Here is a 14,730-nt window from a genome sequence, read left to right as displayed (position 1 = left end):
ATTGAAATTCTTAAGATAAAAAGGAAAAACTCTTTGGAAATCCTTGATCGTGGCCACTAAGTAGTAAAAAATAGAAAATATCACACTATTTAGTTATATTTTATTTTGAACAAAAGGCATAGAAATCATAACTTGGAAATCAAGGTCGATGTCATTCATGAAGTCAAGCTCTCAGCTTCCTCCAGTATTTGCAGCTGCTAACTCTGCTCTCCAACTTCGACAAGGCTGTACATGTAAATGAAGAGTAGCAGAAATGGCAAAGAAGCTGCAGAAACGTTTCAGCTTGTCTATTTTTGGTAGGCCCATAAACCTATTTTAAAATATTTTTTTTTACTGAATATAATTTTCGTTTGTAATATTTAAATTATAATTATATTAGTAGAATTGAATTTATTGAATTTATTAGTTGTTAAAAAATGAAGAAAACTGTTTTTATTTATTTCTTAAAAAAAGATTTAATATGTAGATATAAATTAATATACTAAAATAAATATTATAATGTTATGGCTTACATGAAAAATTAAAAAATGAACGGAGTTTCATTGACGAAAAAAGGAACATAGTTTCATTTTGTGATAAATATTAATCCAAGTTCGTATTTTATCTCCAATTTCAAATTTGTCACTAACCCTTGTCATTTTCAAATTACAGTGAGAGAGCTCTAGCCACCGCTTCTTCTGTCACCTTCACTTCCTTCTATGTTCCCCTATTTCTCTTATTATTTCCATTTTCAAATCTCTTATGAACCCTTCGGTTGCTGCCATCTTGTCTCTTTTGATCTCTATTCATACTATCTTGTCTCTCTCTTCGCTTTTTCCGCCGTGAATTGCTCTTTATCCGCCAATTACCCTTGTAGAAATATTGTCATATCTTCGGATTCCGAAGTGGAAGACGGCGACATGTTCGCTGACAACGCCCTGAGATATGTGCACCATCTCCTAACCCAGTTGATATCAGTTCTAATTCTCTCGACATTGGATTCAATTGTGTGAAAGGTTTTTGTGATATTATGACTATGAGGAATGAAATTATGAATTCACGAATATAATCTAACCTATTTATAATTGCAGATTCACCATCTCTAAGGAGAATGCAATGAATGTGATAACGTGAAAGGAATGGGGAGATGGAGTTAATGGTGGTGAATCAATGCTACTATTATAACGGTCTGTGGGCGATAACGAAACGACATAATATGAGAGCGACATATAGCCTATTCACGAAGATTCATCTCAGATGCCCTTTCTGAACCTCCATTGATGGAAGACATAATGAACCTCCATTGATGGAAGACATAATGAAAATTTGAGATGAGTATCAACCCTAGAACGTATGGCGGCTTCTCGTGACGAAGGCGACTTTGTGGACCAACTTTTTGTTGGTTTTCAGCCCAAACCATATATTATTCATTTGTGGAAGTCCATTAAACCAAATGATTTCCAACCATGTAAAATATTGAAGCCCAATCGAAAACATAAGAGACACGTGTCGTGTTTTCCTCACTCTATTTAGTGACATGGCAGGATGAGAAGAGAGTGAATGTCTACTTTATATAATAAGATATAAGTATAAATATATTATGAACTATAAATAAATTAAGAGACGTGAAAATATTATTTTCTTAAATATACATATCAATATTCAAAATAGACCATTTGAATATTATACAGATTTTCAATACAAACCAAAATCCTATATTCTACACCATATATCATATATATATATGAATATCATTTTCCATGTATAATGTCATTTTATACATAATATTGATATGACAATTACGAGTGTTTAAGAATATTTTAAAAACTATCTTAAAATCAATTTTTAAATCTAAAATAAAAACACAAACTTATAATAGGTTATTGATAATGAAAACAAACTTATATCATATCAATAAGTTTTTTTATATTATCATTTTTTATTTGGATAACATAAATTTTATTTATCAAATTCTAAGGAATCACTAATTTATGTAATATTAAAAATATATGAGTAATTTAATCAATTTTTTAAAAAATACTATAAGATATTTTGTATTTTATCGGATCAATGTTATCAGATCACAGGTTAATAGTGAGTTTTTAAATTTTTACCGGATTATATCGGATTTTTAATTAACGAATTTTTCATTAAATCCGATCTATAGATTCAACCATGAATCTAGGTTGATGGAACAAATCTTAAAACTTAAAGATTATTATAGAACAACTACCATATTTCGAACAAATACCATATTTTGAAGAGAAACAAAAATAAATGATAAAAACCTAAAAGCTCAATTGTTATGGTTCGAAACAAAAATAATTGTAATTTGTAAATCAGTTTTCAATTAGTAAATGAAAAACAAACAAACCCGCGCTTAACCTTTTAAGACGAGAAAATACCACTCTTTGGATTGTAATCTAACATACTAATCAGTGTTATAAAACTCAGGAACAAAAAACCATGAATGGTTCCACTCCTATGAATAGACTCAAATAAAAAGACAAAACGCACAACAGCAAACAAACAGTCGGACATTATCTACGACCCATCCCAGCAAAAAGATTCTGTCCCAATTCAACGTTAGATCAAATATTCCATTGGAAAAAGCTACACAAGAGTCAAACAACAATATACGAGAGAGAAAGAGAACACACGTTGATAAAATCAAAAACACATCAACCTAAAAGTAACAGATAGAAATCAACAATACATTTAAATAAATCCATATACCACTCATCAAATAAATCCTTAATAAACACAGAAGGTAATAAGGAGACATAGCATCCAAGTGATCCTATCCGACCATACAACTGAACTAAACACGAAGAAGCAGCAACTGAGGTTCTTAATATTACAAACACAAAGCATAACCAGTTTTTCAGTTTTTTTTGGGACACATTTAAATTACTAATCCCATCCACAAATCTGAGTCAGTCAATGGCAGTAACCTAGACGAGAAAGCCTCCTTAATCATCGTCTTCTTCCTCCTGCCAAAACATAAGACAGTCCAAAACGTCACATACATGTAAAAACAACATATGAAACACAAAAGAGTTAAAGTCTTAAATGAAAAACCTCTTCGCTTGCTCCTCCAGCTTCGTCAACTTCAGACTTGGACTCATCATCTTCACCTCTACTGGTTCCATTAGCCTAAACAAGAACACAGTAAGACCATAGGAACACAATGTCTAAGCTCACTCTAGAAAGTCAAAGCTGAGATTTTTATTACCAGTTTCATGTTGTACTGTTGCATACTCTTATTATATTCACTCTTCCTGGTCTCTGCCTTGGTAGCATAAGGAGCTTTCTCCTGTACTCAAAACAACCAAAGAGTTATAATATTTTGAGCTTAATCTACAAAGATGAAGCACAAGACTCACTTCTTCACTCATAGACTTCCACTTGGCTCCAGCAGCCTTCCCAACCTGATGTTGTTTAGCACACAGATGATTATTAGTTTTTGAATTACAGATCCGAGATTGTGGAACCTTAAGGAGATACTTACGGCGGCTACGGACTTGTTGTTAGGGTTCGCCTCTTTGAACTCCCGTCGAAAATTATCTCTGTGACAGAACATTAATCAGTTCTAAATTGAAATAAAGCAGTGAGGCAAATGTGAGATTGTGAAGTTTACAAGAAGACGAAGAAAGCGCTTGGAGGTCTCTTAGGTTTGTTTGGGTCCTTCGTCGCCGTCTTCTTCTTCCTTCCTCTGGTTTTGAGTCTGGAATCAAAACAGAGGTGAGAGAAGTTGTGCAGATCTCAGATTTCAGAGATAATGGAGAGAGTCCGAGAGCGAAACCTTTGATCTGTGCTCGTTGCTTCTGCTTTCGATTGGCCGCCTTTCATCTCAAGTTCTGTGAACAAGAGTGAAGATTCGTTAGTGAATCGGGTGACTCGGACTGAGTCAGTAGGAGCGAGTTGATTACCGTAGGGTTCTTTTTGTTTGTTTGACCAGTTTTGAGAGTCCGTGAGAGATTTGTTCTTTTTTACTTGGAAGTGTTTGATTGTCTTTTTGACGCAGCAAGACAAATGTAGAATGACACATCAGCATTTTTAGTTATTTTAAATCTGCCACGTGTACAAAACAGTATTTTTGAAGATTTATTAAATTTACAAACAAACAAAAAAAAGAAAGCACACCAATCTACCGATCTCGCCTAAACCGGGTTTCCATTGGTGTTGTCCTTTTTAACCGGTTCCGGTTCCGGTTCCGGTTCTTTACCTTTTGGTTTCCTCAAAGTAAATCTTCCCCTCTCCTCCTCTGCATCTCTCTCTCTCTCTCTCTCTTTGATAGTCAACTTTGAATTTTGGTCGCGAGCCGTCAACATTGTAAGCTTCACTCTCAGGTAGGATCGACTTATATTAACACTCTCTTTTACCAAATTTCCTTGGATATACTTTGTTTTCGTTGTGAAGTGTTCTCTGTTTCGATAGTAATATTGAATCCTCTTTTCGTATTGTCTGAATCGTTTGATTTCTATCAATGTGAAAGCATGCAAATTTACAGTTTTTCTGTTCGTCTAGTGAGTGAGGATCCTAGTTCAAAGCTAAAACTCTTGCTTGATTATGTTCTAACTGAAGTTTTTTTTTTTTGTTTGAGTTTGTGTGAGCATACAAAACTCTTTTGTTCAAAAAACATTTTATAACATACAGTTTGCAAATTTTATGATTAGCATGAATAAACGGCGAAGCTTTTATTGTTTGGGGCTAAAATTTATTGTTTCTCGCCTCTTCTTGATTAGAAATTTGAATGTTTTGCATCATTTACTTTGAGGTAGCAGAGGATACTGGAAGGTGGAATCCGAAATGGTTGATCAAATAAGACATATGTGCGTTGGAATCAATCAAATCCTCGAGCAGATACATGGGTTTTCAAGAAGATGTTTGTTCCGGGTCATATCTATGGGTCCTTTACCCATTCATCTCGCCTTTATCATGGATGGAAACCGAAGGTACGCAAAGAAGCAAGATCTAGAAGACGGGTCTGGTCACAAAGCCGGGTTCTCTGCGCTCATGTCGATGCTACAGTACTGCTACGAGCTGGGCATCAAGTATGTAACTGTATACGCATTTAGCATAGATAACTTTAGAAGAAAGCCTGAGGAGGTTCGGTCTCTAATGGATTTGATGCTGGAGAAGATCAAGTCTCTGCTTGATAAAGAGAGTATAGTGCATGAATACGGGATACGTGTATATTTTATCGGTAACTTGGCACTTTTAAGTGACCAAGTGAGAGCTGCTGCAGAAGAAGTCATGCAGGCCACTGCTGAGAATAGTCGTGTAGGGCTTCTTGTCTGCGTTGCTTATAACTCTACAGATGAGATCGTACAAGCTGTCAAGAAATCTTGTGTGACAAAGTTAGATAGGGACATGGAGACAATACAGTTGGTGGATATTGAGGAGAATATGCAGATGAGCGTGGCGCCGGATCCTGATATACTGATCCGAAGTTCAGGAGAGACGAGGCTGAGTAACTTTCTTTTATGGCAGACTGGTAGCTCTCAGCTTTTCTCTCCTGATGCTCTGTGGCCTGAGATTGGCCTTAGGCATTTGGTCTGGGCTATATTGAACTTCCAGAAAAGTCATTCATACTTTGAGAAGAAGAAGAAGAAACAGATGTGATTGTACTCATCTTTTGTTTTGTATTTTTTTTAGTGATGTGTTGTTCATGTGGGATACTGTCAGAAGGAAACTTGGATTACATAGAACAGACAATGTAATTTTTCACAGTAAGTACTCGTCTGGGAGTTTTCTTTAAACTAGAAAGCCCACGCCATAGACAATGTCACATAACCGAAATCCTAGTTGTGTGTCCATGGGTCAAAGGTATCATCTGCTTTTAAGGCTCATCAAGATATTTTAAAGAGGATGAGAGAAGGCAGTGAGAACAAGACTGACCAGAGTCCAGACTCAACATTCTATGGTCAAGCAAAGAATATAGTCTACTGTTCAACTTCCGATGAGCTAGAATTGATATGAAGAAATCAGTTCAAGCAAGGTAAGTAATGTGGAACAGTGATATATTTTCCTAGAAAATAAAAGGAACAAGAAACTCAAAAGAGAGAAAACGATAACAAACTTGTCACATATTTTTTCCCATGATTGTATATATTAATTCTTCACACACAGCTATACATTTATGTGTTCTTCTACTTGCTGATATGGCTTGGCTGTCAGGATTATCTCAGTGTGATCACGGCTCTTATAACCTCTAATCACTTGCGTATCAACTTAAAGTAAATGAAACAAGCAACTTAACGAGTTCACGGCCTCAAACCGATACATTTTATGAGAGAAATCTTGCTCCCAAACTCCACTAAGATCAAAGGGTTTACAATAGCGGTAGTCACTTATAGAATGTGACATATTTCAAGGTTTACACAAACCTTCTTTATCTTAGAGAATACAAGTAATCTAGAGAACCTTTAGCTAGAACAAGAATGTAACCAAGGTTGTTCTCTGTATGCTATATCTCTAATGACTTGTCTCCTTTCTCTCTTGAAGCTCTCGTATGATGACCTTGAGCTCCTGCTTGAGTACCTGGGCGGATTTAGAACTATTTTCTACCACAGGTATAATATCACTTATATAACTAAATTCATTTATAAAATAAAGCTTTTGAAAAAAACACTTTACAAATTTATCCTAACGATTCTATTTTCTGGAATCTTTTATCACAACATCATTTGTTACTTTTTCAAATAATTTTTTCAACAAAACAAAAAAAAAAAATCATTTAAAAACTCATCATTTATCCGGTTTCGCAAACCAGTTTTCACAATATTCATCATAGAAAAATATTTTTTAATTGTTGCATTAGGAACAAATAAAGTCAAAACTAGGTTTTAAAAGCTGATAAACTTGAGGATATGAAAGATGTTTCTTTATCTCCACCATCATACATGAAAGACATCCAAGATCTTTCAAATTAGCAAATCTTTCATCTTCATGGATGTTATCAATATAGAGATCAAGTTAATGTTCAAGAGTCATTGGCTCCATATGACTATAATCTTCAGAATAAAACTCGGACAATCTCATAACTTTCAAGTTATCAAACTCACGAAATGAATCACCGGGGCTCAAAGAAGCAATGCAACCAAGTAATTCAGTGTTCACCTCATTAAACTCTTGAATTTGCATATCCAATACAATGTAATAGCATTCCATCTTGTTACGATGCAAGTTGATTATATTGCTTTTTTTTTTTTAATTCTTCAAATTAAATTCATCATCAATAACTAGCAACTCAGTCTTGTAATTAACAAAAAAAAAACTTTGTTGATTAGAAATTCCCATTCATTTTCTTTGAGCTTATACAATTGTTGCTTGGTGGATTTCACAAGCAACATAACATTCAAAATAGTCAAGTCTTTCTTTTGAAGATCCTTTGATAAGCTATTTGTGATCCTAAGAACAAACAACATTAACGGTAAGAAGTAATTCAGAAGACCATTAGTTTGTCGTCTTTGATACCATCACTCCCATCGCTTTCGACCTACTCAAGTACTTTAATAATAGAAGAAAAATAATCACCAACTGCAACAATGTTTTATAATGAGAATCCCAACGAGTTTTACCGGGTCTTTGAAATGAAACCTATTGGTTTAGTCTCTTTCTTGTTTTAATTTTACTTTTCTGAATTCTTTCCTCTATTATTTCCGAAAGTCTTCCCGAATCATATATTTCTTCTTTCAAGAAGCCCCAACCACATTAAAAAAGACAGAGAGCTTATCAAAGAAGACTTTTTCTTGGGTTCACTCCCTAGGGTGAACCTTTAAGTTCACCAACCAATAGAAAGTTGTCATTTTAGATCTACTATCTTTTAATTAAGGAAACAAAATAACTTACCAAATTATATTATGCTTTTAAAATAAAAAATAAAAGATTAAATAAATAAAAATAACAATAGTTCTAAAAAAATATTATTTAAAAAAATATTTGTTTTTAAGATTTAGATTTTAGTGTTTAAGATTTATAATTTAGAATTTATCCAAATGTTTAGTGTTTTTCCAAGGGTTTAGGTTTACCTAAGGGTTTAGGGTTTACCCAACAGTTTAGGGTTTACCCAACGGTTTAGGGTTTAGGATTAGAGTTTAGGGTTTAGTGTTTTGTTGACAACATGTTTAGTGTTTTTCAAGGGTTTAGGGTTTACCTAAGGATTGAGGGTTTATCCAAGGGTTTAGGGTTTAGGATTAGAGTTTAGGGTTTAGTATTAGAGTTTAGGTTTTAGTGTTTTGTTGACAACATTTTTTTTTTGAATTCATTTTTTATATATTATTTTTAAATTTTATTTTGAAAAGATAATATAATTTGCTAAGTTATTTGGTTTCCTAATTAAAAGATACTAAATCTAAAATGACAATTTTCTGTTGGTGAACCCAAGAATAACTCATCAAAGAAATCTCCAACTCTAAAATGCTTTTGAGCAACTGCAACGACAACTAACTAGAGCTGATGAGCAAAACAATGAATATAATATACAGAACTGCATTCTTGCAGTATTAAATATCTCAATCCATTTAATTCACCCTTCTCGTTACTGGCTCCATCATAACCTTGTCCTCTTAACTTTTTCATACTCAATCCATGTTTAGCAAACAATGAATCAACATCACACTTAAAAGATAAAGATGATGTCTCTTTCACATGAATAATACCAACAAATCTTTCTTTAACTATCTCATGTTTAACAACAAAGCCAAAAAGCATTGTCATTTGCTCTTTATCAGAAACATCTGCAGACTCATCTACCAGCAAGAAAAATATATAATGACCAACTTTTTGAATAACATATTCAATATTCAATAACTTCTTCTGCAAAGCAATGAACTATATATGTCTGAATTTTTTGGGACACCATCTTTTTTTTTTTACCATAACTCAAATGTCTTTACCCACTAACTACATACATGGTAATTGCAGCAAATGAGCTATGCGGACAACCAATAAATTTTTCATGATACCTATCTTAGACATTGGTTAAGAAGATAACAATTATACACTGCAACTACAAGAGTAACATAACATTTTCCCATTTACTCGGTTAAGTACGCATGACTTACGCCTACACCAACTTCATGGCATATGATCACTACAAGAGATTGAAAACAAATAAAAAATATTTTTTTTTGCTAAGATTCATTTGAAATATATAGCAACCAATTTAACTAAAGGGGCGTAGCGGAGTGTTCTCTATGCCATTTCTGTCTATTCCACTATTCCATAAGAAAATGTGACAACTCGTCAATCAAAAACTTTATCAATTTTCCTTTTCTATTATAATATATTCATATGTAATTATGCTACTATATTAGTATGTTTAAATTAAATGACTTATGGTTTATTCGATTTGATGATTTATAACAGCACTAATATTCGTTTATAAAAATAGCACTTCCATATGGTTTTTATGTATAATCTAGCCATATATTTTTAACTAAGCTAAGCTTGCGCGGAATGAGTATTGTGTCTACAAATTCTCTTTTGCGTACTATTATTGATTTTGTGTTTTTTACGTATTATAACTGAGAAGCTAGTACCTATTATGTATATAATTAAATTTCCATGATCACATAAATAAAAACAATTATTCTTGTTTATTTACATTAAAACCGTTTGTTCTTTGAGCTTGTTTTCGTATGTTTCATGTAGCTTCAGAAGTCTATCAGAGCAACTGGACGCAAAGTGTCCTTTCTTATCACACCGAAAGCATGTAATATTGACATGTCGAACTCTTGATAGGATCTTCCTCGTCCTCTTCTATAGAAATGACCACCTCGTCCTGTTTCTATAGTGTCCATTTTATTCTCGATTCGCCTGACTGTTCTCTGAGTTCGCATACATTAGCTTGATATGTTCTTCGTGACCATACTCATCATCTTCTCCAATTCGTTCCTCATATGCTTTTAATCTGCCAATGATATCTTCAAAGCTTGTTACCTTAAGATCAAGGACTTGTTCGAGAGACGCCACAATGTGTATGTATTTCCTTCTAGGAAAGCTCTTGAGGAAACTAGTTTAGCTCCTTCAATGTTCTCCCCTAAAGATGCAGATTTCCAAGAAATCTTAGATAGCTTGCCGACGAAGTCATCGATTGTTTTGGTTTCCTTCATCTTCAAGCGATCGAATTCTGCCATTAGGGTTTGTAAACGAGCTTCTCTAACTCTGTCTGCTCCTAGATGACATGCTGTAATGGCGTCCCATACTTTCTTTGCGGTTTCTAGTTCTCTGACCTGTAAGATAAGCGCCTATGGAATGGTTTGGAAAAGAAGAGCTATGGCCATATCGTTCTTCTCGTTCTCGATCGTCTCACTTTCAACGATCTCACATACATTATGAACTTTGAGAAAAATCTTCACTCGGCTCAAACTGTATAGTTTGTTGTATTCAGCATCGGACAATTTATGGATGATGGTCCTTCTTTTGGTTTCGCAGGTACGATTGTGATATCTCCCATCTTTCTCGGTTTTGATTTCAGATTTTGCTCTGATACTAATTATTGTTCAAACTTGTATGATAGCTCACAAGATTATAAGAATAATTTCTTTATTAGCTGAAGAAAATCTCTAAAAACTTAAGCTCTCGCAATAATCTCTCTCACTTGTAAGTTCATGTTACAACACAACATTTCTTATATAGAGATCTAAAACTTCTAAACTTAATAGTAAAACTGTTTATCCTAATCCTAACATGAGTAGGATTAGTATGACTTGAGGTTAAAACTATCTTCAAGTTTATCTCTGACACTTTTCATATCTATTAGTATGATTTCATGCTTTGAACTTTTGTATTACTCTAGAACTGTTTGCCCATGTGGTTCAATAAGAAACATAGCTTTAAAAAAAAAGAAACAGTGCACGTGGTTTAGGGGCTCAATGCGAGAAATTCAGACCAACTATGGTGTAATTTATTGATGAAACGCATCGAACTTGGGCTTTGGGAGTTAATATAAAAGGCCAGTTTCACAGACCACAATAATTTATTTTTTTTAAAAAAAATCGGACCATCCAGTTAAACAGAGCACGTGGGTTTATCCAAAACAGTACATAATCAGATGAGTCCTTTCTTATCCCTCTCAGTTCGACAGATCAAATAGTTACAATTTCGAGAAGCCGAACAAAGGCGTCTCAGATTGTTAAGTTAAACCATGAGAATCTTGTTATCCAAAAGGGCAATCAGAACCTTGACCCCACGTTTTCAAAGACTCTGGTCAACCCACTCTTCCTTCTCAACCTCAGGTTCCGGCGGATTTTCCGACGATCCCAAGCCGGAATCATGGAAGACGATGGAGGGCCTTCTCCGATCCCCCGCCAATTTCTCTCCTTTATCTCCGATCACGTTCTTGGAAAGATCCGCCAAAGCTTACAGAGACCGAACCAGTGTTGTGTTTGGTTCCGTCGAGCACACTTGGCTCAAAACTTACCACCGTTGTCTCCGTCTTGCATCTGCGCTTACTCACCTAGGAATCTCTCCCGGCGACGTGGTTAGACTCTAAAACTTGTTAAATTTCTTTTCTAGTAGTTTCGTTCAGATTAGCCTTTTTTTTTTTCTTTTAGGTTGCAGTTTTGGCGCCGAATGTTCCAGCGATGCACGAGCTTCACTTCGCTGTTCCGATGGCTGATTTGATTCTCTGTCCGCTCAACACTCGACTCGATACTTCTACGTTGTCTGTTTTGCTCCAACACTCTGAGGCGAAGATCCTCTTCGTTGATCACCACTTACTCGAGGTTGCTCATGGAGCTCTTGCTAAATCAGACAGAACAAGAAAAACACCAAAGCTTGTCTTGATCTCTCAGTCTAATGACGATGACGACGAGGATAGATCATCGAGCTTTGATTCTAACTACTCTTTCGATTACCATTACGAAGATCTGGTTAAATCCGGAGACAGCGAGTTCGAGGTGATCAAACCGAGAAACGAATGGGATCCGATCAGTATAAACTACACTTCGGGGACAACCTCTAGACCTAAAGGTGTAGTGTGGTCTCACAGAGGAGCTTATCTCAACTCTCTCGCTACGGTTTTTCTTCACCAGATGTCTGTCTCTCCTGTCTACTTATGGACGGTACCGATGTTTCACTGCAACGGGTGGTGTCTCATTTGGGGAGTAGCGGCTCAAGGCGGTACAAATATCTGCCTTAGAAAAGTCTCTCCTAAGCTGATCTTTAAGAGCATTGCCACACACAAAGTTACACACATGGGAGGAGCCCCAACGGTGCTGAACATGATTGTCAGCTCTCCTGCGGGGGAGCGTAAACCGCTCCCTCACAGGGTCGAGATCATGACCGGCGGATCCCCTCCTATGCCAAAGATATTGGCTAAGATGGAAGAGTTGGGATTCAATGTGTCTCATCTTTACGGCTTGACGGAGACATACGGTCCAGGGACACACTGCGTGTGGAAGCCTGAATGGGATTCGCTTTCGTTGGAAGAGAGAGCTAAGTTAAAGTCTAGACAAGGAGTGCAGCATTTGGGTTTAGAAGGGCTCGAAGTGAAAGATCCGGTGACAATGGAGACTGTACCTAGTGATGGTGTCACCATGGGTGAGGTAATGTTTCGAGGAAACACAGTGATGAGTGGATACTTCAAGGACTTAGAGGCAACGCGAAAAGCTTTCGAGGGAGGTTGGTTCCACAGTGGTGACCTCGCTGTTAAGCATCCGGACGGGTACATAGAGGTAAAAGATCGGTTAAAAGATGTGATCATATCCGGAGGAGAAAACATAAGCACGGTGGAAGTCGAGAGAGTTTTGTGTAGTCACAAGGCTGTTTTTGAAGCTGCTATTGTGGCGCGTCCGGATAATCACTGGGGACAGACTCCTTGCGGGTTCGTTAAGCTTAAAGAGGGGTTTGATTGTGTTAAACCCGAGGAGATTATTGAGTTTTGTAGAGATCATTTGCCTCATTACATGGCTCCAAAGACTATTGTGTTCGGGGACTTACCTAAAACATCAACAGGGAAAGTACAGAAGTATCTACTTAGGAAGAGAGCTGATGAAATGGGAAGCTTGTAATGTACGTCATAAAAAAAACATAAAAGCTTTGTTTCATCTCTGGTATATATATAAGGAAAAAGATCCAAGAATCGCAAACCACCGCGTGAAATGTGAAGAAACAGATAAGCCATGCCTAAAGGGTTGCTATAATTAGATTTCTTGTGCGGTAAGGCGGACCATTTTGTAAGAAGTACAGAAGTATCTACTGAGGAATAGAGCTGATGAAATGGGTAGCTTGTGATCTAAGTTATTAAAGAAAATTTAAAGCTTGCTTAATCTCTGTGGTATATATATTAGGAAAGAAAAAGGATCAACCGCGTGGGAAATGAAGAAACAGATCAGCCATGCATAAGGAGTTGCTATAATAATAAAAAAAGGAGTTGCTATAATTAGATTTCCTGCGCGGTAAGGCAAACGATTTTGTACCTCAGAAAGATAGTTAATTTAGTAAGACATTAAAAGAAGAATACAATAGAATATTCTACCGCGTCTGAAACGAGTTCAATTCGTAGGAAGATTTCAAAAACAATATTTTTTGTCTTCTTTCTTCCTATTCAGTTTCTCTATTATAAATCTGCATCGTGGGTCAGACCATTTAAACAAAAACATCAACTCATCAAAGAAGAAGAAGAAGAAGCAAAAGGTGTTTTATTGTTGTTGTCTGAGAGGTTAAAGATTGTTACTTTATTGATCAAAAATGGCATCGAATGACGCTGGAAGGCCGTTGCCTAAATTTGGAGAATGGGATGTGAATGATCCGGCGACGGCGGATGGATACACGGTGATATTCAGCAAAGCCGGTGAAGATAAGAAGACGGGAAGGAGTTCTACGAAGACAGCTTCTCAGAGGAAACAAGACGGTGATAAACCAGTCGTCAAGAAATGGCTCTGTTTTACCTTTTCTTAAACTTTTTTTGTGTTGTGTATTTGTTATCGTAAGGGGGAACTTAGCTTTGAGCCTTTGATAACTCTTGTCTTAGAACTTTTTCGTTTTGGTTTATTCATATGATAAAATAAACTTTGATGTTTATTTTCTTATGATGAATCAACAAAAATTGTAGTACTCAATTTGTAACTGAATCGAAAATTTTAGCAAAACGATAATATTGATTTTGAGGTGATCATCACCAAGCTCTTTAACATCATTTTTTCAGAACTTCAGATTAAGACACAATTTGTTCACCTCCCTTAAAAATACTTTTGTAGCAATAGTGCTTTCTACAGGTTTAATGAGAAAAATGAGAAGGTGATTGAGTTATTTTGAGAATATCTACTACAAGTCTCCAAAGATTCTCGTTTTAGGGTTTTTGCCAACAGATTTGTAGAGAAAAGAAAAGTATGCACTAAGGGAGACAAACCCTGAATTTGGGCGGATCCTTCATAATAGTGATTGTGTATAGTTGAAAACAAGCAAAATTTTGAATTATGTGTAAAAAGATTATATTTATTTTATTATGTAATACATAATGTTGCTTGTGGCGGCTAAATTCTCACGTCATGATGTTGTTATATCAGACAACATTACGATCTGTCCTATTTGTTTCTACTGGATTTGACATACTCTTCATTTCTTTCTTCTTAGCCCATAAGACGAGGTACAGTCCTCCCACAAGAATGACTGTACCTATAATGCTGCATCAATGTTGCCAAGTCACATCAATTACGTTCTGTTACTTAAATGATATCTTAAGAAATCAATACTAGATGAAGATTTGTACCTCCCGGAATAAATAGGCTCTTGTAAAAT

The 14,730-nt window shown here is 35.6% G+C and overlaps 4 protein-coding genes across 5 annotated transcripts; 3 read left to right on the top strand and 1 right to left on the bottom strand.

The window, feature by feature from the left end:
• Nucleotides 1-2,712: 2,712 nt before the first annotated feature.
• On the bottom strand, nucleotides 2,713-4,016 carry LOC106394461 (high mobility group B protein 4). Its single transcript, XM_013835032.3, has 8 exons — nucleotides 3,912-4,016; nucleotides 3,785-3,839; nucleotides 3,620-3,706; nucleotides 3,491-3,548; nucleotides 3,366-3,410; nucleotides 3,215-3,295; nucleotides 3,061-3,135; nucleotides 2,713-2,972 (listed from the first exon to the last, which is right to left on the bottom strand). The coding sequence occupies exons 2-8, from the start codon at nucleotides 3,829-3,831 to the stop codon at nucleotides 2,952-2,954; spliced, it is 414 nt and encodes a 137-aa protein (XP_013690486.1). The 5' UTR covers nucleotides 3,832-3,839; nucleotides 3,912-4,016; the 3' UTR covers nucleotides 2,713-2,951.
• Nucleotides 4,017-4,218: 202 nt separating this feature from the next.
• LOC106394802 (dehydrodolichyl diphosphate synthase 6) lies at nucleotides 4,219-5,744 on the top strand. Of its 2 annotated transcripts, none has more exons than XM_013835354.3 (2): nucleotides 4,219-4,331; nucleotides 4,767-5,744. In XM_013835354.3, exon 2 carries the CDS (start codon nucleotides 4,792-4,794, stop codon nucleotides 5,605-5,607), a length of 816 nt encoding a protein of 271 aa, XP_013690808.1. In that variant the 5' UTR covers nucleotides 4,219-4,331; nucleotides 4,767-4,791; the 3' UTR covers nucleotides 5,608-5,744. The 2 variants fall into 2 exon arrangements, with proteins under 2 accessions (XP_013690808.1, XP_022561727.1); XM_022706006.2 differs by having other exon boundaries at nucleotides 4,242-4,331; nucleotides 4,764-5,744.
• A 5,282-nt stretch (nucleotides 5,745-11,026) lies between these two features.
• On the top strand, nucleotides 11,027-13,259 carry LOC106436870 (isovalerate--CoA ligase AAE2-like). The gene is made up of 2 exons (XM_013877818.3): nucleotides 11,027-11,470; nucleotides 11,544-13,259. Exons 1-2 carry the CDS (start codon nucleotides 11,135-11,137, stop codon nucleotides 12,999-13,001), a joined length of 1,794 nt encoding a protein of 597 aa, XP_013733272.2. The 5' UTR covers nucleotides 11,027-11,134; the 3' UTR covers nucleotides 13,002-13,259.
• Nucleotides 13,260-13,456: 197 nt separating this feature from the next.
• On the top strand, nucleotides 13,457-14,107 carry LOC106396633 (protein NOI4-like). The gene has a single exon (XM_013837081.3). The coding sequence runs from the start codon at nucleotides 13,681-13,683 to the stop codon at nucleotides 13,888-13,890; it is 210 nt and encodes a 69-aa protein (XP_013692535.1). The 5' UTR covers nucleotides 13,457-13,680; the 3' UTR covers nucleotides 13,891-14,107.
• The last annotated feature ends 623 nt before the right edge of the window (nucleotides 14,108-14,730 follow it).

This window comes from Brassica napus, chromosome C7, assembly GCF_020379485.1.
Source record: "Brassica napus cultivar Da-Ae chromosome C7, Da-Ae, whole genome shotgun sequence".
NCBI classification, from domain to species: domain Eukaryota; kingdom Viridiplantae; phylum Streptophyta; class Magnoliopsida; order Brassicales; family Brassicaceae; genus Brassica; species Brassica napus.
Note: the sequence above shows the minus strand (reverse complement) of the source record. Positions and strands in the feature narration are given on the sequence as shown.

Excerpts from the sequence above, each read along its gene's own strand:
- LOC106394461 (XM_013835032.3), bottom strand. The coding sequence starts at position 3,831 with ATGAAAGGCGGCCAATCGAAAGCAGAAGCAACGAGCACAGATCAAAG. Across the intron at positions 3,707-3,784 it reads GCAACGAGCACAGATCAAAG|ACTCAAAACCAGAGGAAGGA; the intron begins GTTTCGCTCTCG and ends TTTTGATTCCAG. Across the intron at positions 3,549-3,619 it reads AGCGCTTTCTTCGTCTTCTT|AGATAATTTTCGACGGGAGT; the intron begins GTAAACTTCACA and ends GTTCTGTCACAG.
- LOC106394802 (XM_013835354.3), top strand. The coding sequence starts at position 4,792 with ATGGTTGATCAAATAAGACATATGTGCGTTGGAATCAATCAAATCCTC.
- LOC106436870 (XM_013877818.3), top strand. The coding sequence starts at position 11,135 with ATGAGAATCTTGTTATCCAAAAGGGCAATCAGAACCTTGACCCCACGT. Across the intron at positions 11,471-11,543 it reads GAATCTCTCCCGGCGACGTG|GTTGCAGTTTTGGCGCCGAA; the intron begins GTTAGACTCTAA and ends TTTTTCTTTTAG.
- LOC106396633 (XM_013837081.3), top strand. The coding sequence starts at position 13,681 with ATGGCATCGAATGACGCTGGAAGGCCGTTGCCTAAATTTGGAGAATGG.